Consider the following 22,328-nt stretch of genomic DNA (forward strand, 5'->3'; position numbering starts at 1 on the left):
GAGGCGGACGTCCGCTCCGGATTCTGTAATGCAAATCCACCCGTGTGCATGAGGCCTTACATTTAGGCACAAAGCTGACAGAGTAGATGGCTACTAAAAGGTGTACCTCTATTATTCCCAATTTTTGTCTTCATGGTTGCCCATAGTATTTATGGGACCTGAGTACCAGACCCCTTGGACATGAGGGGCCCAATGTTGGCCCTTTCCAACAGATGTGATCCAACACCTATTAGCAAATATCACTTACTGCTCCCTGCTGCCACTTTTATCTCCACTTCCAGGCACCACTGCACACAGAGTTACACAAGGATCCCGCCTATGACCAGTCGTCACAATGGTTAAGAACTGAGAGCAAGGAGTACCAAGGGGGTTGTCCAGTCATAGGCAACTGATGGCTCACCCTCTGGATAGGCCAACAATAGCTGTTCGCTGGGCCGCCTCACTCCGGCATTCTGCTAGATTGCAATGGCCCACCTTGGGACTGCAAGCCACATTCCCATTAAAAAAAACTAAAATTATGCTCTATGGCTCATCAGCTCTTAATTGTGTGCCTATTTAATCAACTGATACCAGTAACGTTCTATTACTGCTATCAATTGATTAAATAGCTAGCTCTTAAGTTTGAACGTATATCAACCAAAAACACATTTTATGCTTTTCTTGCTACAAATAAATGCACTACATCCCTTTCTTTTCTAGACAAGTCTCTAACACTGCTTATCCTGAACTTCGGAGTTCATGAATAGAATGCCAAAGTTTCAGTGAAGACTGACACTTAAAATATGCAAAGGCACAGATAAGAGGGAGCAGTCAGCGAGGATGAAATTCTGCAAAACAAAAGTGATGGGAGTGTATTTGGGCTTTATATGATAAAACATAACAATAATATCTGAAAAATAGCTTGAATATTTCCCATAAACCACCCTCCAATTCCTTTAAACCCATTTGAACCTGTCTTCGATTAGTCTAATTTACCAATCCCAGTCTGTAGCTCCCACTTGTCCTATTTCCGCGCACAATGTAGATATCTGGAGGCATAACTACAATGGTATTAGTCAAGATGCGCATCACCCAAATACTGTGGGCTCCTCTTTTTCTGGAATGATCTATACTCCTATAAAATGAATGTTATATGGCTTTCCAAAAATGTCCAACAATGCAGAACTTAGAGGCCACAGCCAAAGAACTTCCAATGGTCTGTGTAAGTAGATCACAACCTCCATAGGCACTGCAATGGCTTCCATTAAACATGTCACATACTTCTAGTTACCCATGAGATGACTCTGACTCTTTTTTTTTTTTTTAAGATCCCCTTGATGCATCCTCTTATCTGCTCACAATAGCATCCCATATGGGCCATACCCACTTCTAACAAACAAATTAACTGTTCACCCACCTCAGAACCGAGGGTTACAGTACCGTCAGACGAGAAGTAGAGATGAGCGAGCGTACTCGGAAAAGCATTACTCGCTCGAGTAATGTGCTTTATCCGAGTATCGCTGTGCTCGTCCCTGAAGATTCGGGTGCCGGCACGGAGCGGGGAGCTGCAGGGGAGAGCGGGGAGGAACGGAGGTAAGATCTTTCTCTCCCTCTCTCCCGCCCGCTCTCCCCTGCTCCCCGCTGCGACTCACCTGTCAGCCGCAGCGGCACCCGAATCTTCAGGGACGAGCACAGCGATACTCGGATAAAGCAAATTACTCGAGCGAGTAGTGCTTTTCCGAGTACGCTCGCTCATCTCTAGCGAGAAGTGGAAAGTCTGCAGCCCATCTGCAGTGCTGCTGACTAGGAATTGTGTCACAATCTTATGCATGACAATTCTGCAGTCATAGTTGATATCCTCTTTAGAAATGGGAGTTTAAACATTTTTGAAATTCCCTGCTAGTTTCAATGCCACATATTCCAATTGCTCCTAAAATCCGTTGTGTGAACGTAACCTCTCACCCTCTGTCTCTGGTGTTTATTCAGTGCAAATTAAGTTCACCATGTTCGTGTCCTCCCATGTGATCATGTGTATTTATTAAATATGTCTGTAGATTTATTCCTGAAGAAGGACCATGCACAGGTCCGAAAGCTTGCTATAACATCATGTATTTTTGTAAGCCATTAAAAGGTACAGGTAGTTCCCGACTTGCGAACAGGTTCCGTTCCGGGAGCCCGTTCGCAAGTCCGTTTTGTTCGCAAGTCGAACAAATGGTAGTATGGAGTGGGATCGCAGGTGGATCCCACTCCATACAACGTCGGGTGCCGGCTGTTCTTACAGCGGGCACCCGGCGGCAGCAGTTCCGACGAGCTGCGCCGCTTGTCCTAACTGTTAACACTTTAAATACCGCTCTGACAGCGGTATTTAAAGTGTTAACAGTTCTGACGAGCGGCGCGGCTCGTCGGAACTGCTGCCGCCGGGTGCCTGCTGTAAGAAACAGCCTGCACCCGACGTTCAGGGGGCCCGTACAGCGTCCCACGATGAGATCGCGGGACGCTGTGTGGTTGCTAGGCAGCCGGGGACCTCCTGAAAGGCCCCAGGGCTGCCTATGCAGAGTGCCTATCAAGCGCACGGCTTGCTAGGCGCTCTGCATAGACAGCCCTAGTGCCCTTCAGGAGGTCCCCGGCTGCCCCGCAACCGCGATCTGACCGGACAGGCTTCTATCAGGCTTGATAGAAGCCTGCCCGGTCCCTGCACAGTATGATGTAATGCCATAGCATTACATCATACTGTGCAAAACAGATAGTTCGTATCTAGCGAAATTCGTAACTCGAATGTTCGCAAGTCGGGGACTATCTGTATATCTACAAGATTACTTGATTTCTCTTACTGATAACAGTCACATTTTACTCTCCCAATAGTACACCTGGGGGAACTACACTACACTACACTACACACCTGGCAGTAATAAACAGTAGACCACTTCGATTACTGACAATTCAGCAGTCAACTGGAAGCCACACCCGGTAGGGCAGGAAAAACAAACAAACACTTCACCTTAAAGGGGTTGTCTTGCGCCGAAACGTTTTTGTTTTTTGCATAGGCCCCCTGTTCGGCGCAGGACAAACCCAAGGGATGTGTTTAAATAAAAAAATATATATTACTTACCCGAATCCCCGCTCTGTGACTTCTTCCTTCTTCCTACTTCTTCCTTATCCAAGATGGCCACCAGGATCTTCACCCACGATGCACCGCGGGTCTTCTCCCATGGTGCACCGTGGGCTCTGTGCGGTCCATTGCCGATTCCAGCATCCTGATTGGCTGGAATCGGCACACGTGACGAGGTGGAGCTACACGATGACTCGTCGAAGGGGGCGGAGCCAGAACGCCGCTCGTGCCCGGACTGACGAGAAGGAGAAGACCCTTCTGCGCAAGCGCGTCTAAAAAAAAGCAAGAAGACCCCGAAATTAGACGGAGCCATGGAGACGGGGACGCCAGCAACGGAGCAGGTAAGTGAATAACGTCTGTATGGCTCATATTTAATGCACAATGTATATTACAAAGTGCATTAATATGGCCATACAGAAGTGCTGAACCCCACTTGCTTTCGTGAGACAACCCCTTTAATGTGTATATGTCACATTAAAATATTCCCTGTCTAACGCAGTAAAGGCCTGTTTACACACAACGATTATCACTCAAAATTCACTTAAAAGCCATTGTTTGAGCGATAATAGTTGTGTGTAAATGCTCCTATTTTTGATTCTTTGGCTGAACAATGATTTTTAGGTGAGCATAAAATCCATCTTTAAGCCAGAGAGAATATAAAACAGAACGCATGCTGTGTTTGCTCTCCATGGTGCTGTGTAAATTGCCTTAAGAAGAGGGTTTGGATCACAGACAACTGCGATGAAACACAAGAAAATAGGTTCTAAATTGTCCGTAAATTGACAATAGTCACTATGTATTATTTAGTCTACTATCTTCTCTGGATTGTCAGTCAGAGGGGAAAGAAGAAAGGAGAACCATGCATTCCTAACTAACTCTTCCTTTCAATCCCTTTCAACTTTGCTATTCATTCACTCAATCTTATCTCAGGGCAATAATGCATGTTCACAGCACTCGCCTCACAAAAGTCTGGACGCAATTCACGTTCTTTCCCAAAAACATACCGTCTGTCAGGTTCTTAGAAACGGATGAAAGCATGATAGTAAAATGCCCTCAGTCTTCAGCGCAGATGGGCAATCACAGCCTTAGGGAAAATCAGATCATTTGTAAGAAATAAAGTTTCTCACTTTTCATTTGTAGAGGGCGCTCTGTCTGTGTTTCCCGGGGAAGTGAAAGTCACTGAATTCTTCACTGTGGTCTGGCGTCAGACCCAATGCCCCAGGTTGGGTGCTAAATTGTTAGTGAAAGCTTAAAGATCTGCTTTCAAAGGCATGTCTTTGGGTTTTCAAAATAGTTTGTTTATAGCTAAGCTCGGAATAACTTGCATACCACATAAACTGAGGTGATGGAATAATTTTGCTGGCTAGTTGCGGATTTCTCCAGCCAGCCAATCTCTACTGGTCTGCTACATATACATACCAGTTCCTCTGCATAAGGAAGCTGGTATACCTTCACTCAGAACTTGGTGTTATATCAGTGTGAAGTGTTTCTCTCACCTTCCCTGAAGACGGTCTGGACACCTGTTGTCCCCGTCTGTATCTTGCAGACCCCCTCTACCTTCCTCTTTTACAGGTACGGCCTCCAGACATCTGATGTCTCATATGGTCAGATGGGTGATTCCTGACCCTGTTCCCTGTATGTCAGCACGATGACTGACTCTCTTTTCCGTTGGTGTGAGGACACTTGCACTAGCTATGGTTTGATATCTGTATGCATGTGAGATCTGAGTGGAATCCTGTTCTGTGCCGTGAACAACGACGTGTTCTGTGTCTGTGCAGGTGTTCAGACATGTGATGTGAACTGTCCTGTTCTGGGTTGCATGCAATTCCTGGTGTGTAGGTGTGAACTGCATCCTGTCCTGCTGTGGATTGTTTATCATCTCTGGGCGACTTAGATACTTAGGATTCAGTGTGGGCCCGTTCCTATCAGGGCGATTGCCCTGCTTGCAGGCAGGTTTCCTGGGTGTAGTTGTCTCGTTAGAGTAGGGACCCATGAGACAACGAGGACCCTTGAAGCGGTCTTAAGTGACTTGGCCAATCCACAAACTAATACCTCGTACTTATTATAGTAATCAGAGTTCATATGCGTCATGCAAAATCTGGAATACCTGGAATTTGATGAAAGTCATAGAATACCTGGAAATGTCATGGAATTTTCTTATTTGTCGTGGATTTTTGGCATGGAATTTTTTCTGGGTAAGGGCGCCTGCACATGAGCGGGAATTCCGCGGCGGGATTTCCCGCGGAATTTCCGTCCCTGGAAGCTGCCATAGGATTGCGTTAACAAACGCAATCCTATGCAGACGGCCGCGGTTTGCGCAAAATCCTGCGCAGCAAACACACCGCGGCATGCTCTAATTCTGTGTGGGGCTACGAGCCCCGCACAGAAACGTCACTCACCGGTCGCCGGCCCCACTCTGCACATGCCCTGGCTGCCCGGCAGCCGGCACATGAAAGAGCCGGGGCCGCAGGAGCAGGTGAGTGTCACGCTGCTCTCTGCAGACGCTCGGGCCGGGTCCTGCTGCGAGAATTCTTGCAGCCGGATTTGACGCGGCCGTCTGCAGGCGGCCTAATAATAATAATTTCGGAAATTCTTGTGTGTTTTAGTTATGTTTGTCCAAAATAATTTCTTTATTTCATTACGATCCAGTATGGTGTTCACCACTATAGGCCAAAGGAATAAAGAAAAACAAAACTAAAAACACACAAGAACCTCAATACAGTCCTAAAAATACAAAAAATATTTCGGATTTTGAAGTTTTTGTTTTCAACCGGCCTCTCATGGTTGGTGATTTTTTATAAAAAAAAAAATATTTAACTGGAAATAGCTCGACTTAGGACGGTGTCACTTTTATTATTTTTGTATATAAAAAAAAAACAAAAACAAAAAGGGTGCCTTTACACTTGCAAGAAAATTATGCATTTTTTGAGCGATGCGAGAGTGAGTGAAAGCGCAAACCTATGAAACCAAATCGCACGTGGCAGCCATGTTTTTGCAAGAAAAAGTAGTCCTGATGCTCAAAAATCATTTTTTATGCAGCGATATCACGATTGCCAGTGTAAAGGAGTCCTAAGCCTTTGATTCCGTGTATTTCGAGTTTCTCGAGTGTCTTTGAAAATCAAGATATTGCCATGGAAAAGTTATGGAAATTTTTTTTGGGAAAACCTGTATGAACCCTTGTAATTCTATCTGGCTATGCGTGTGGGTATGATGGGTTCGTGCTTTGAGCGTGGAAGGAGGGATGGATGTAACAACAGACTTCTTAGAACAAGGGTACAGGAATGTATAACAATAAAATGGAAATAATAATAGGAACTAATGAGAACAGGCCGCGTCGACCCCGGGCCACTGAGTCTGCTTTCTCAGTCTCTTCTTTGGAAAGTTCTAAGCCATCAAGGTCCTTTTCATTCTTTAGCACATTTCTGCAATTGTTGCTTGTTAAAGGAAAAATGTACAAGAATATGACAGAGACAGAAACATGCAAAATGGAAGAAGCATACAGAGATAGATACGAAATGTAGTCATACTCACTTTCACTAACATGGTCCCCCTCATCAGATATGACACCTCCTCATCCCGTCACCAAAGGTTTCCCTCACTTCTAGGGGTTCCACAGCTATGACACCTCCTCATGCCGTCACCAAGGGTTCCCCTCACTTCTAGGGGTTCCACAGATATGACATGTCTTCATCCCTTCATCAAAAGTTCCCCTCACATCTAGGGGTTCCACAGATATGATACGTCTTCATCCCGTCACCAAAGGTTCCCCTCACTATTAGGCATTCCATAAATATGATACCTCCTCATCCCATCACCAAAGATTCCCCTCACTTCCAGGGGTTCCACAGATATGACATGTCTTCATCCCATCACGAAAAGTTCCCCTCACTTCTAGGAGTTCAACAGATATGATATGTCTTCATCCCGTCACTAAAGGTTCTCCTCACTTCTAGAGGTTCCACAGATGTGACACCTCCTCATCTGTCACCAAAGGTTCCCCTCAATTCTAGGGGTTCCACAGAAATGACACATCCTCATCCTCTTACCAAAGGTTCCTCTCACTTCTAGGGGTTCCACAGATCTGACACGTCTTTATCCTGTCACCAAAGGTTCCCCTCACTTTTAGAGGTTCCAGAGATATGACACGTCTTCATCCCGTCACCAAAGGTTTTCCTCACTTCTAGGGGTTCCATAGATATGACACATCTTCATCCCATCACCAAAGGTTTCCCCCACTTCTAGGGGTTCAACAGATATGATGTCTTCATCTTGTCACCAAAGGTTCCCCTCACTTCTACGGATTCAACAGATATGACATGTCTTCATCTCATCACCAAAGGTTCCCCTCACTTCTAGGGGTTCAACAGATATGACACCTTCTCATTCTGTCTTCAAAACTTCCAACTTGACTTGAGAAATTGGGACTGTGGTATAAAGAGATTAATAAAGTGCCCCCCCAGCTGTCCAGTATCAATCAGCTGACATTCAGAACATTAGGAACGTGGAGTGACATCCTTCCCCCTTGAATTTACCCTTACTAGATAAAATGATAGACAGGTAGATAGATACAAGAGAGTTAGATAAAGATATGAGATTGATAGATATGTATTGTGATGTGGAGGTTGTAGTCTGTCAGTCATTTTCTATAATTTGTAGAGAGAAGAGTTAGAGGCCTTTCCGCATATATGAAAGCTGAGTGTCAGGGAAATTCTGTGTACAGCACCAATCAGGCCCACCCCAATGCCCCGTTGCCGGGTCACCACCCACAGAGGTCTGGTATAGTTCCTCACACGGGGAAATAACTGCGCACTTTATTATAGATTACATGAGGCTTTATACCCCTTATCACGTCATTAGAAGTGTGTAACTGTCTTATTGGCTCAAATCCACCGCATAACCATATATGTGATGTCTGCAGTTCCGCCTGAGGCAGTATTAGTCATATACGTAGTTAAACAGTCGTTATCTTGATATGGGAAAACAGCCAAGCACGCGGTCTGTGCATCCAGTCCTCCTTCACCTTCACCCAGTCCCTGGACACAACTCTCTCTGCCTTGCAAAGCCTTGGCATATCTGATATGATTTTTAAGGCTACATATTAAGTTTTTTGCATTATAGCATTGCAAAGAACTTGCATACAAGTATAAAAGCATAAAAAAACATATGGCAATATATACATATACCCTCACATGAGTGCTGTAGGAAACTTTGAGCAGCAGGCTTCAAAGAGCCTGTCACATCCCCCAGGGGGTCTCTGATGTCCTATAGCCCTGCTGAAGCCAGAAAATGTTTACACTAGGAGATAAGGAGAGGAAACAGGCTTCACACCCTGGTAGCCCCCCCCCCCCCCCCCCCCCCACGGGTCCAAATGGTTGTCACCAGACCTCATAACTTTTGGAGGCAAAGTTAACGAAAGGATGGGCCCTCAAGACAAAGAAAAAATGTAATTTAGAAATTATGAAAGATCTGTACGTCGCACCCCGCTGATAAGGATATTTTGTGAAATGTCGAATCACTGCAAATAAGATGCAGGGACTCCTATATTTGCACGATGCTGAGGAACAAAGAATTGCATATCTCAGACCAGATACGTCCGAAACTACTTGTGTGTGGGCTCAAATCGCACGTAAAATCATTATGAAGAAAATATATATTCAAGGGATTATGTGTTCCAATGTAAGCCAGCTCCCAAGTCTCAAGGTCCAGAAGAACTACATCCTAAAATACTAAAGGAAGCAGCGGAGGTAATTGCTAAACCACTCGCCATAATCTTTGAAAATTCCTGGAGAACCGAAGTCCCAGAAGATTGGAAAATAGGAAAAGTTGTCCCTATCTTCAAAAAAGGGAAGAAGGTGGATCCAGGAAACTACAGGCCTGTGAGCCTGACTTCTATACCGGGAAAGATTTTTGAACAAATTACATGTATGCAAATACTTGGATAAAAATGCAGTAATTAACCAGAGCCAGCATGGGTTTGTAACAAACAAGTCATGCCAGACAAATCTAATTTCCTTCTATGACAGAATCACCGACTGGTTTGATCTGAAAGTTCCAGTGGATATAGTATATCCTGACTTTAGTAAAGCGTTTGACAAAGTATCTCATACCATACTTATGGAAAAAAATGACCAAATATGGGATTGACAAGGCAACTGTTAGGTGGATTCAGAACTGGCCAAGTGGGACACATCCTAGTGGAAAAATGTATCAAGTGGGGTACCACAAGGCTCTGTCCTAGGCCCAGTGTTCAACATTTTATTAATGATCTGGAGGACGGAATTCATGGGAAACTGATCAAATTTGCAGATGACACAAAGGTAGGAGGGATAGCTAACACTAGGGAAGAGAGAGTATTCAAAAAGATCTAGAAAAGCTTGAACAGTGGGCGGTGATAAACAGAATGGTATTTAACAAGGAGAAATGCAAAGTCTTACATCTGGGCAAGAAAAATGAAAAAAACAAATACAGAATGGAAGGAATTGGGCTAAGCATCAGCACATGTGAAAAAGACTTGGGTATACTAATAGATCATAGACTGAACATGAGTCAACAATGTGATGCAGCAGCCAAAAAGGCAAACACAATTCTGGGATGTATTAAGAGAAGCATAGAGTCTAGATCACGTGAGGTAATAATCCCCCTCTACTCTTCCTTAGTCAGACCTCATCTGGATTACTGTATCCAGTTCTGGGTACCCCACTTTAAAAAAAAGACATAGACAAACAGGAGCAAGTTCAGAGAAGAGTTACCAAGATGGTGAGCGGTCTGCAAATCATGTCCTATGAGGAACGGTTAAAGGATCTGGGAATGTTTAGCTTGCAAAAAGGAAGGCTGAGAGGAGACTTAATAGCTGTCTACAAATATCTGAAGGGCTGTCACAGTGCAGAGGGATCAGCCCTATTCTCATTTGCACAAGGAAAGACTAGAAGCAATGGGATGAAATTGAAAGGGAGGAGACACAGATTAGATATTAGAAAAAACTTTCTGACAGTGAGGTTGATCAATGAGTGGAACAGGTTACCACAGGAGGTGGTGAGTTCTCCTTCAATGGAAGTGCTCAAACAAAGGCTGGACAAATATCTGTCTGCAATGATTTAGTGAATCCTGCACTGAGCAGGGGGATGGACCCGATGACCCTGGAGGTCCCTTCCAACTCTACTAGTCTATGATTATTCTAATACAGGAGACCACATGTTCTCATTCTAAAGCCTTCTAATGCCCAATGTCTACGGGTGAATTTGAATTGCGGAATCGGCGCGTGGCATCCACGTGCATGATCCGCAATTTAATCCACCCATGGGCGTCCACAACTGAATTAAAGCATGCGGATTTGATTTGCTGACCTTTGGGTGCGGAAATCAAATCGCAGCATGCTCCATTTCAGTACGGTTCCCACACAGACAGCTTCCATTGAAGTCAATGGATGCTGGCCGATCTTCAACCTGTCCGCAATTGACACCCTGGACGAGCCGTTGATTCTGCGGGAAAGCAGAAGTTTAAAAAAACCCCACTCTTCTGTGCATGTGCACCGGCAGACGCTTCCGCAGACATCCGCAGTAGAGAAAAAAGAAGACCCGGACAGGTAAGCAGGGTCCTCAGCCACGGGCAGGGTCGGATTCCCCTGCGGGCTTCAGCATCCGGAATCCGCCCGCGTGTGGACATGAGCTCCTGCATCCGGAATCTGACCCGCGTGTGGACATGAGCGCCTTCACACTTGCGATAAAATCGCGCAATTTTTGCAAATGTGAGTAAAAAAGCAGAATTCCGAAATGAATGATTTTCAATGGTTTCCTTCAAATTTGCAATGTTTTCACTCATGCGATGTTGCTAGAAAAAAAACGATACATTTTAAAAGTCCATCATGTTGACTTCTCTCTTTTGATATACAGATTTAATCGGTTTAGACCCAAACTTACTTACTTGGCTCTCCGTCCAGAACAATGTTAGTTCAGTATATTCTGGTCAGAGACTCAAAATTGTAATTAAAATGGCTGGATAAAATCTAAATAATCATACATCATCTTCCTGACAACTCCTCCCCCTCATGATATCATCAACTCTCTCAGCTCATTACTCCCCCCCTTCACAATGTTGTTAGCGCTCTGCTCATTGCCCCCCCAACCCCACTCATCCTGATGTCATCAGCTCTCTAATCATCCCTCCCCCTCATGATGATGATGTCATCGGCTCTCTAAAAATCCCCCCCCTTCCCCCGCTCATCATGATGTCATCAGCTCTCCAATCATCCTTACCCCCCACTCATCATGGTGTCTTGTTTTAGGTTATGTATTCAAAGCCCCTGATGATCTGCGTCCTGCGACATCTTTAATTATGGCCTTTGTTGTCAAGACACTGTTTGGCGGACCAGTGAAAAGTATATCATGCTGCACATCTGGAGGGGCCCCTCAGGAACTGTGGTCCCAGCCGGAGCCGAGAATGGCCATAAGGGAAAGACGGAGCTCAGAGGGGTCGCACTGTAGACCTCTACCACCAGACACGTGAGCCAGGGGTACAGTGGGGGCACCACCACATCCCACAGGTGTATAATGTACGGGGAGGTATATAATAACCAGTGAGGAGTGTATTACGTACGAGGAGGGAGGTATATAATATACAGTCATATATTTAATACAATTAGATTTATTATCTATGGAGAGGTATATAATGACCAGTAAGGTGTATTATGTACGAGGAGGTATATAATATACAGTTAGATATATAATACAATTAGGTTTATTATCTACTGGGAGTTATATGATGACCAGTGAGATGTATTATGTAGGAGGTAGTATATACAGTCAAGTATACAGATGAGTGATGGAGTAATTCTCCACAGCCCTATGACTACAATCAGGTGTATATTAGTCAGTGATTACCTTTACAGGTGCTCACAGTGTTTGCCATTTTGTCTTGAGCAGGACGAGGAGGCACTCATTATACGCGCAGCAGAAGGCAGAGAGGGCGATGATGAGGGAGCAAATCCGGGAGAAGTATAATCTTACTAGAGTAAGTGTGTGCTGGGGGCACGGTGAGGGCCACAAGGGGCAATGATCAGACTCTTACCTCTTTTGTCTCCTCTGGCAGAACGCCCAGGACCAGCAGCAGGTGAGAGCAGCAAGAGGCAATGTTCACCTCTCTCGGGATCTGCGAGCACTCGTGGGACAGGACCAGACGGACTCGCAGGACTTCTCCGCTGCTGATCTTCTAACACACATGAGGATAAGCACTCATAGTACAGTGGGGCCACTCCAGTCGGGGACCCGCTGCCTTGTCATGTGACCAGTCCCTGAATATAACACTGCTGGAGAAAATGACTGATATAAACGCCACAAGATGGATAATCACATTCTACTGGAGAGGCATTAAATGCCATAGCACCGGAGCTATCCAAAGTTCCAGCACTGCTCTAGTTCCTCCAGCACTGCTCACCCTGCTCCTCCTAGTTCCTCCACCACTGCTCACACTGCTCCTGCTAGTTCCCCTAGCACTGCTCACCCTGCTCTGCTCACCCAGCTCCTTCTAGTTCCTCCAGCACTGCTCACCCAGCTCCTTCTAGTTCCTCCAGCACTGCTCACCCTGCTCCTCCTAGTTCCTCTAGCACTGCTCACCTAGCTCCTCATGGTTCCTCCAGCACTGCTCACCCTGCTCCTCCTAGTTCCACCAGCACTGCACACCCTGCTCCTCCTAGTTCCTCTAGCATTGCTCACCCAGCTCCTCCTAGTTCCTCTAGCACTGCTCAGCTAGCTCCTCCTGGTTCCTCCAGCACTGCTCCTCCTGACTCCACCAGCACTGATCACCCAACTCTTTCTGGTTCCTCCAGCCCTGCTCACCCTGCTCCTCCTAGTTCCTCCAGCCCTGCTTACCCTGCTTCTCCTGGTTCCACCAGCACTGATCACCCAGCTCCTCCTAGTTCCTCTAGCATTGCTCACCCAGCTCCTCCTGGTTCTTCCAGCACTGCTCACCCTGCTCCTCCTAGTTCCTCCAGCATGATCACCCTGCTCCTCCTGGTTCCTCCAGCACTGCTCACTCTGTTCCTTCTAGATCCTCCAGTACTGCTCACCCTGCTCCTCTTAGTTCCTCCAGCACTGCTCACCCTGCTCCTCCTAGTTCCTCCAGCACTGCTCACTCTGCTCCTCCTAGTTCCTCCAGCACTGCTCACTCTGCTCCTCCTAGTTCCTCAACACTGCTCACCCTGCTCCTCCAGCACTGTTCACCCTGCTCCTCTTGGTTCTTCTATTTGGGAGGGACCTCATTGTCACCTTGCTCCTATTGTCTCTACCAGCTCCACTCATCCTACTCCTGATTCCTCTGCAAGGGACTTCACTGTCACCTTGCTTTTCTTGGCTCTTCCAGTAGTGCTTCTCTTGGTCCCTCTATCTAGAAGGGGTCTCCAGTACTGGTCAATGTGCTTCTCTTGGCTCTTCTATCACTGTTCAACCTGATGCTCCTGGTTCCTCTACCTGGGAGAGACCTGCAGTACTGCTCCTCTTGACTCTTCCAGCAATGCTCGTCCTGATTCTCCTGGTTCCTCTATCTGGGAGGGACCTCCAGCACTGTGCCACCCTGCTCCTCTTGACTGTTCTAGCAATTCTCGTCCTGTTCCTCCCGATTCCTCTATCTGGGAGGAACCTCCAGTACTGTCACCCTGCTCCTCTTGGCTCTTCCAGCACTGTTTATCCTGATCCTCCTGGTGCTTCTAGCACTGCTCAATCTGTTCCTCCTGGTTCCTCTATCTGGAAGAAACGTCTAGCACTACTCACCCTGCTCCTCTTGGCTCTACCAGCACTGCTCATCCTGCTCCTGGTTCCTCTAGATTGTAAGGTCTTGTGGGCCAGACTCTCAAGTGTTATGCTTTGTAAGATGTCATATAAATAGATTTTCTGATCTCTGCCTCCTGTGTGATTTCGGGGTGTACTGCCTGGTGTTGGGGTCCGAACATCACCTGCATGATTTTGAGGTGTGGTGTTGGGTGCTGGGGAGTCCTTCTCCATTTCTATGTGGTTTTAGGGTGATGTGGCCAATGTTGGGGTATCCTCCTGGTACTGGGGTGTCTTTTCCCCCTCCTGTGCATTTGCGGTGCGCTGCTTGGTATTACGGTGTCTTCTCCCCCTCCTGTGTGTTTAGGGTGCGCTACCTGTTATTAGGGTATATTCTCCACCTCCTGTGTGTTTGGGGTGCGCTGCCTGTTATTGGGGTATCTTCTCCCCCTTCTGTGTGCTTGGAGTGTGCTGCCTGTTATTGGGGTGCCTTCACCCCCTCCTGTGTGTTAGGGGTGCGCTGCCTGTTATTGGGATATTTTCTCCCCCTCCTGTGTGTTAGGGGTGCGCTGCCTGTTATTGGGGTGTCTTCTCCCCCTCCTGTGTATTTGGGGTGCTCTGTCTGTTATTGGGGTATCTTCTCCGCCTCCTGTGTGTTTGGGGTGCACTGCCTGTTATTGGGGTGTCTTCTCCCCCACGTGTGTTTGGAGTGTGCTGCCTGTTATTGGGGTGTCTTCACCCCCTCCTGTGTTTGGGGTGCACTGCCTGTTATTGGGGTGTCTTCTCCCCCACCTGTGTGTTTGGGGTGCGCTGCCTGTTATTGGGGTGTCTTCTCCCCCTCCTGTGTGTTTGGGGTGCGTTGACTTGTAGGCGTGCGCTGCCTGGTATTCGGGTGTCCCCCCCTCCTGTGTATTTGGGGTGCGCTGCCTGGTATTGGGGTGTCTTCTCCCCCTCCTGTATATTTGGTGTGCGCTGCCTGGTATTGGGGTGTCTCCCCCTCCTGTGTGTTTGGGGTGCGCCGCCTGGTATTCGGGTGTCTCCCCTCCTGTGTGTTTGGTGTGAGACGCCTGGTATTCGGGTGTCTCCCCCTCCTGTGTGTTTGGTGTGAGCCGCCTGGTATTCGGGTGTCTTCTCCCCCTCCTGTATATTTGGTGTGAGCTGCCTGGTAGTGGGGTGTCTTCTCCCCCTTGTGTGTGTTTGGGGTGCGCTGCCTGGTATTGGGGTGTCTCCCCCTCCTGTGTATTTGGTGTGAGCAGCCTGGTATTGGGGTGTCTCCCCCTCCTGTGTGTTTGGTGTGAGCCGCCTGGTATTCGGGTGTCCCCCCTCTCCTGTGTGTTTGGTGTGAGCCGCCTGGTATTGGGGTGTCTCCCCCTCCTGTGTATTTGGTGTGAGCCGCCTGGTATTCGGGTGTCTCCCCCTCCTGTGTGTTTGGGGTGTGCTGCCTGTTATTGGGGTGTCTTCTCCCCTCCTGTATATTTGGTGTGAGCCGCCTGGTATTCGGGTGTCTCCCCCTCCTGTGTATTTGGTGTGAGCCGCCTGGTAGTGGGGTGTCTCCCCCTCCTGTGTATTTGGTGTGAGCCGCCTGGTAGTGGGGTGTCTCCCCCTCCTGTGTGTTTGGTGTGAGCCGCCTGGTATTGGGGTGTCTCCCCCTCCTGTGTGTTTGGTGTGAGCCGCCTGGTATTCGGGTGTCTCCCCCTCCTGTGTATTTGGTGTGAGCCGCCTGGTATTCGGGTGTCTCCCCCTCCTGTGTATTTGGTGTGAGCCGCCTGGTAGTGGGGTGTCTCCCCCTCCTGTGTATTTGGTGTGAGCCGCCTGGTATTGGGGTGTCTCCCCCTCCTGTGTGTTTGGTGTGAGCCGCCTGGTAGTGGGGTGTCTCCCCCTCCTGTGTGTTTGGTGTGAGCCGCCTGGTATTCGGGTGTCTTCTCCCCCTCCTGTATATTTGGTGTGAGCTGCCTGGTAGTGGGGTGTCTTCTCCCCCTTGTGTGTGTTTGGGGTGCGCTGCCTGGTATTGGGGTGTCTCCCCCTCCTGTGTATTTGGTGTGAGCCGCCTGGTATTGGGGTGTCTCCCCCTCCTGTGTGTTTGGTGTGAGCCGCCTGGTATTCGGGTGTCCCCCCTCTCCTGTGTGTTTGGTGTGAGCCGCCTGGTATTGGGGTGTCTCCCCCTCCTGTGTATTTGGTGTGAGCCGCCTGGTATTCGGGTGTCTCCCCCTCCTGTGTGTTTGGGGTGTGCTGCCTGTTATTGGGGTGTCTTCTCCCCTCCTGTATATTTGGTGTGAGCCGCCTGGTATTCGGGTGTCTCCCCCTCCTGTGTATTTGGTGTGAGCCGCCTGGTAGTGGGGTGTCTCCCCCTCCTGTGTATTTGGTGTGAGCCGCCTGGTAGTGGGGTGTCTCCCCCTCCTGTGTGTTTGGTGTGAGCCGCCTGGTATTGGGGTGTCTCCCCCTCCTGTGTGTTTGGTGTGAGCCGCCTGGTATTCGGGTGTCTCCCCCTCCTGTGTATTTGGTGTGAGCCGCCTGGTATTCGGGTGTCTCCCCCTCCTGTGTATTTGGTGTGAGCCGCCTGGTAGTGGGGTGTCTCCCCCTCCTGTGTATTTGGTGTGAGCCGCCTGGTATTGGGGTGTCTCCCCCTCCTGTGTGTTTGGTGTGAGCCGCCTGGTAGTGGGGTGTCTCCCCCTCCTGTGTGTTTGGTGTGAGCCGCCTGGTATTCGGGTGTCTTCTCCCCCTCCTGTATATTTGGTGTGAGCTGCCTGGTAGTGGGGTGTCTTCTCCCCCTTGTGTGTGTTTGGGGTGCGCTGCCTGGTATTGGGGTGTCTCCCCCTCCTGTGTATTTGGTGTGAGCAGCCTGGTATTGGGGTGTCTCCCCCTCCTGTGTGTTTGGTGTGAGCCGCCTGGTATTCGGGTGTCCCCCCTCTCCTGTGTGTTTGGTGTGAGCCGCCTGGTATTGGGGTGTCTCCCCCTCCTGTGTATTTGGTGTGAGCCGCCTGGTATTCGGGTGTCTCCCCCTCCTGTGTGTTTGGGGTGTGCTGCCTGTTATTGGGGTGTCTTCTCCCCTCCTGTATATTTGGTGTGAGCCGCCTGGTATTCGGGTGTCTCCCCCTCCTGTGTATTTGGTGTGAGCCGCCTGGTAGTGGGGTGTCTCCCCCTCCTGTGTATTTGGTGTGAGCCGCCTGGTAGTGGGGTGTCTCCCCCTCCTGTGTGTTTGGTGTGAGCCGCCTGGTATTGGGGTGTCTCCCCCTCCTGTGTGTTTGGTGTGAGCCGCCTGGTATTCGGGTGTCTCCCCCTCCTGTGTATTTGGTGTGAGCCGCCTGGTATTCGGGTGTCTCCCCCTCCTGTGTATTTGGTGTGAGCCGCCTGGTAGTGGGGTGTCTCCCCCTCCTGTGTATTTGGTGTGAGCCGCCTGGTATTGGGGTGTCTCCCCCTCCTGTGTGTTTGGTGTGAGCCGCCTGGTAGTGGGGTGTCTCCCCCTCCTGTGTGTTTGGTGTGAGCCGCCTGGTATTGGGGTGTCTCCCCCTCCTGTGTGTTTGGTGTGAGCCGCCTGGTATTGGGGTGTCTCCCCCTCCTGTGTGTTTGGTGTGAGCCGCCTGGTATTCGGGTGTCTCCCCCTCCTGTGTGTTTGGGGTGCGCCGCCTGGTATTCGGGTGTCTCCCCCTCCTGTGTGTTTGGTGTGAGCTGCCTGTTATTGGGGTGTCTCCCCCTCCTGTGTGTTTGGTGTGAGCCGCCTGGTATTCGGGTGTCTCCCCCTCCTGTGTGTTTGGTGTGAGCAGCCTGGTATTGGGGTGTCTCCCCCTCCTGTGTGTTTGGTGTGAGCAGCCTGGTATTCGGGTGTCTCCCCCTCCTGTGTGTTTGGTGTGAGCCGCCTGGTATTGGGGTGTCTCCCCCTCCTGTGTGTTTGGTGTGAGCTGCCTGGTATTGGGGTGTCTCCCCCTCCTGTGTGTTTGGTGTGAGCCGCCTGGTATTGGGGTGTCTCCCCCTCCTGTGTGTTTGGTGTGAGCCGCCTGGTATTCGGGTGTCTCCCCCTCCTGTGTGTTTGGTGTGAGCCGCCTGGTATTCGGGTGTCTCCCCCTCCTGTGTATTTGGTGTGAGCCGCCTGGTATTGGGGTGTCTCCTCCCCCTCCTGTATGTTTGGTGTGAGCCGCCTGGTATTGGGGTGTCTCCCCCTCCTGTGTATTTGGTGTGAGCCGCCTGGTATTGGGGTGTCTCCCCCTCCTGTGTATTTGGTGTGAGCCGCCTGGTATTCGGGTGTCTCCCCCTCCTGTGTGTTTGGTGTGAGCCGCCTGGTATTCGGGTGTCTCCCCCTCCTGTGTATTTGGTGTGAGCCGCCTGGTATTGGGGTTTCTTCTCCCCCCTCCTGTGTGACATTTATATATATGCGGAAAGGTGACGTCATCGGGCACGCGCCGGCCTCTGGGTCAGCTGATCCCCTGTCATGGGTTCAGCACGTGACCGGCTGTTCGCGCCGCTTCCGGGTGTCGCCTGGTCCAATCAGCGCAGACTGCAGACATGGCGGCGCCGTTCAGCGAGCCTGATAACCCCTTCCAGGTAGTGAGCGCGGAGCAGCGGGAGGGGGCGCTGTTAGCTGTGCGAGTCTCTCGGGGGGGGGAGAGGAGCAGTTCCTCGAGGGTTCTTTCCTGGCCCGGCATTTCTTCGGGGGTCTCTCTCTCTCTCTCCTCTGAAGGGACTATTACTCGGGAGGGTGGTCTCTCTGACGGGATGGTTGCTCGGGGGGTGTCTGTCCTCTGGCGGGGCGGTGTCTCTCCTCTGGTGGGACAGTTGCTCGGGGGTGGGTCTCTCCTCTGGTGGGACGGTTGCTCGGGGGGAGGGTCTCTCCTCTGGTGGGACGGTTGCTCGGGGGGAGGGTCTCTCCTCTGGTGGGACGGTTGCTCGGGGGAGGGTCTCTCCTCTGGTGGGACGGTTGCTCGGGGGGAGGGTCTCTCCTCTGGTGGGACGGTTGCTCGGGGGAGGGTCTCTCCTCTGGTGGGACAGTTGCTCGGGGGTGGGTCTCTCCTCTGGTGGGACGGTTGCTCGGGGGGAGGGTCTCTCCTCTGGTGGGACGGTTGCTCGGGGGGAGGGTCTCTCCTCTGGTGGGACGGTTGCTCGGGGGAGGGTCTCTAACTTTGCTGTCCCTCTGTCTCACAGGACTCGGCAGTGATGGAGCATCGGCCCAGCAGTCAGTACGCCACGTTGGACGTCTACAATCCCTTTGACAACTTGGGGGTGAGGGTCTGTGGTCCATATGTCCAGCGGCACCCCCCCCCCCCCCCCCCCCGCCTCACCCGCTGCCCCCTTTAGTGGTTGGTGGTCCCGGTACAGCGCCAGTCCCCCCTTTACACCGGCTGCCCCCTCCCCCTTCCTCGTGCCGCAGGTTTCTCTTGCACTGTTGGTCATGTGATGTGTCCTGTCTAGATGCCGCCGCCGTACCACGAGCCGTCCGCCCAACCTGCTGCTGCTCTCTCGCCCGCCGTCACCCCGTCCGGGAAGAAACCAAGTCCCACTGAACCCAAGAACTATGGCTCGTACGGGACGCAGGTAGGCCTCCGCCGTCTCGTCCTCCTGTGCCGCTTCTCTCCCCCTTCTTCTCATCGCTCTTCTGTGTCTGAAGGAATCGACGGCCGCAGCGACCGCAGAGTTACTGCGCCGCCAGGAGGAGCTGAACCGCAAAGCGGAGGAGCTGGACCGGAGGGAGCGGGAGCTGCAGAGCGCCGCACTGGGCGGAGCCGCATGTATGTTCCCGTATGGTTCAGGGGGTGCGGGGAGGGTCTAGCTCTGAGGGCGGCGGGGGGGCTGGGGGGTTCTAGCTCTGAGAGCGGCAGGGATGTTGGGTCACGGGGGGGCTGGGGGGTTCTAGCTCTGAGAGCGGCAGGGATGCTGGGTCACGGGGGGCTGGGGGGTTCTAGCTCTGAGAGCGGCAGGGATGTTGGGTCACGGGGGGCTGGGGGGTTCTAGCTCTGACAGCGGCAGGGATGTTGGGTCACGGGGGGGGCTGGGGGGTTCTAGCTCTGAGAGCGGCGGGGGGGCTGGGGGGTTCTAGCTCTGAGAGCGGCAGGGATGTTGGGTCACGGGGGGGCTGGGAGGTTCTAGCTCTGAGAGCGGCAGGGATGCTGGGTCACGGGGGGGCTGGGGGGTTCTAGCTCTGAGAGCGGCAGGGATGCTGGGTCACGGGGGGGCTGGGGGGTTCTAGCTCTGAGAGCGGCAGGGATGCTGGGTCACGGGGGGGCTGGGGGGTTCTAGCTCTGAGAGCGGCAGGGATGCTGGGTCACGGGGGGGCTGGGGGGTTCTAGCTCTGAGAGCGGCAGGGATGCTGGGTCACGGGGGGGCTGGCGGGTTCTAGCTCTGAGAGCGGCAGGGATGCTGGGTCACGGGGGGGCTGGGGGGTTCTAGCACTGAGAGCGGCAGGGATGTTGGGTCACGGGGGAGGGAGCTGGGAAGTTCTAGCATTCAAGAGCTGCAGGAATGCTGGGTCACGGGGGGCTCGGGGCAGTATCGTCCCCGGGGGCCGCACTTGGTCTCGTGGTTACCTGTGAATTAACTCCTTCTGTGCCGTCGTAGTGAGGCAGAACAACTGGCCCCCGCTGCCATCCTTCTGCCCGGTGCGGCCTTGCTTCTACCAGGACATCGGTGTGGACATCCCCCAGGAGTTCCAGAAGACGGTGTCCATCATGTACTACCTGTGGCTCGGTGCGTAGACGGCTTGCGCGGTGCCCCCTGCTGCTCCCTCCATATACTTACATTGTGTCCCCCTTGTTGCAGCCACTGCAGGGAATCTGCTGCTGAACCTCTTGGCCTGCCTCGCCCAGTTCTGTGTAGACGGGAATCAGGGCTCTGGATTCGGTCTGTCTATCCTCTGGGCCATCCTCTTCACACCCTGCTCCTTCGTCTGCTGGTACCGACCCCTCTACAAGGCCTTCAGGTAAGAGGCGATCCTACGGCCCGCTGCCGGGGGTCCCCGTACATTTAGAGTGCGGCTTGTATGAAGATTCCCCTTGATTTAACTCATTCGCATCACAAGTAAATAGAACGCGACATTCGTGTTCCATCGTTAGCGGAGAGATGAGCGCCAACATTAACCCTCGTGATGCCGCCTGTTTGGGTCATTGGGACGCCATGGATTTCTACATTTTTCAAAAGCTGTAACTTCTGTATTTCTCTGTCGGCACGGCCGTCGGAGGGCTTGTTTTTTGCGAGGTGAGCTGTAGGTGTTCTATCACTTCTTGGGTACATACAATATATAATGGGGTGGAAAACTCTTTTTTTTTTTAATTTTTATTTATTTATTTATTTTTCCACGTTGCTGCATTGAAAGTCCCATAACTATATTTTCCACGGACAGAGCTTTGTGAGGCTATATGTGTTTTGTGTAGCGAGTTGTAGTTGTTATTGGTACCATTTTGGGGGACGTGTGTCATTTTTTTTGGGAGGCAAAATGAACATTTTTTTTTTTACTGTAATAGCGTTTGCCTTGCAGGATAAAAGTGTGTTCAATTAATTGTACAGATCGTTACGGATATAACTGCAATGCATTATCGCTTCTCCTAGCGATCGCAGGCTGATGTCATGGAGGGAGCACCCTCCCTCTGGAAACCTTAGAAATGCTGTGATCAACATTGATCTGTTAACCCTTTCCAATCCAATGTCTGACGTCTGAAGACATTATGATTTAAGGCTGTACAGCTCCGATATTTGAAGACGTCCGTCAAGGTTCCCTTACTGTATATTGCCAGCCTCTCTGCTGTCGGACCCTATTCAACCTGTCACCTCATGCAGTACTGGCTTTAGCCAGCAGATAGCGCTGTTGTATAACAGCAGAAAAAGAGTAAGCCCTCTAGGAAAACCAGGATACAAATTGGATTGGAAAGGGTTAAAGGGATTGCCCCGACATAGGAAAAACCTTTGTAATATCTTGCATAAAAAAAAAAGTTAGTACGTTATTTAACCTGTATAGTGGACTCCATGAATAAAAAAAAAATGCCCAAAATAACTAATTTTGTATATCCTGCCTGACAAAAAAAAAAAGGAATACAAGGCAATCAAAAAGTCACATGCATCATCACTAGAGATGAGCGAGCATACTCGCTAAGGGCAATTGCTCGATTGAGCATTGCCCTTAGCGAGTACCTGCCCGCTCGCGAGCAAAGATTCGGCTGCCATCGGCGGGCAGGGAGCGGAGGGGGAGAGCGGGGAGGAGCGGAGGGGAGATCTCTGGAATTACAGACTTTGTTAGTCTTTCCTCTCTCAAAAAAATGGAATAAAAAGTGATCAGAATGTCACGTTGCGAAAAATAGGACAGATGAAGACTAGCGTTCATTTTGCACAAAACAAGCCCCCATAGCGCTCCGTTATGGAAGAACGAAAACATTCTGGCTCCTGGAATGTGGCAACATAAAAGCAAATCTGGTCACGCACTAAAGGGCTAAGAAATGCCCTCCTCCTCCCAAGACTCTCCAAGCAAGGCAGCGGAGAGTACTCGGCGCCACACAAGCATGACCCAG

General features: G+C 50.5%; 1 protein-coding gene across 2 annotated transcripts in view; it reads left to right on the forward strand.

Moving 5' to 3' along the window:
- Positions 1-22,328, forward strand: part of CLK2 (CDC like kinase 2) — a 51,770-nt gene that overhangs the window by 17,367 nt on the left and 12,075 nt on the right. Inside the window, exons 1-6 of one of the 2 annotated variants that reach the window (XM_066608921.1) lie at positions 18,242-18,381; positions 18,979-19,056; positions 19,246-19,368; positions 19,442-19,562; positions 20,389-20,517; positions 20,590-20,749. In XM_066608921.1, the coding sequence (XP_066465018.1) occupies positions 18,343-18,381; positions 18,979-19,056; positions 19,246-19,368; positions 19,442-19,562; positions 20,389-20,517; positions 20,590-20,749 (650 nt within the window). In that variant the 5' untranslated portion in view covers positions 18,242-18,342. Of the gene's footprint in view, positions 1-18,241; positions 18,382-18,978; positions 19,057-19,245; positions 19,369-19,441; positions 19,563-20,388; positions 20,518-20,589; positions 20,750-22,328 lie in introns of those variants that run through there. The other variant, XM_066608922.1, reaches the window with a different exon arrangement.

The sequence above is a fragment of the Eleutherodactylus coqui genome, chromosome 6 (genome assembly GCF_035609145.1).
Source record: "Eleutherodactylus coqui strain aEleCoq1 chromosome 6, aEleCoq1.hap1, whole genome shotgun sequence".
NCBI classification, from domain to species: domain Eukaryota; kingdom Metazoa; phylum Chordata; class Amphibia; order Anura; family Eleutherodactylidae; genus Eleutherodactylus; species Eleutherodactylus coqui.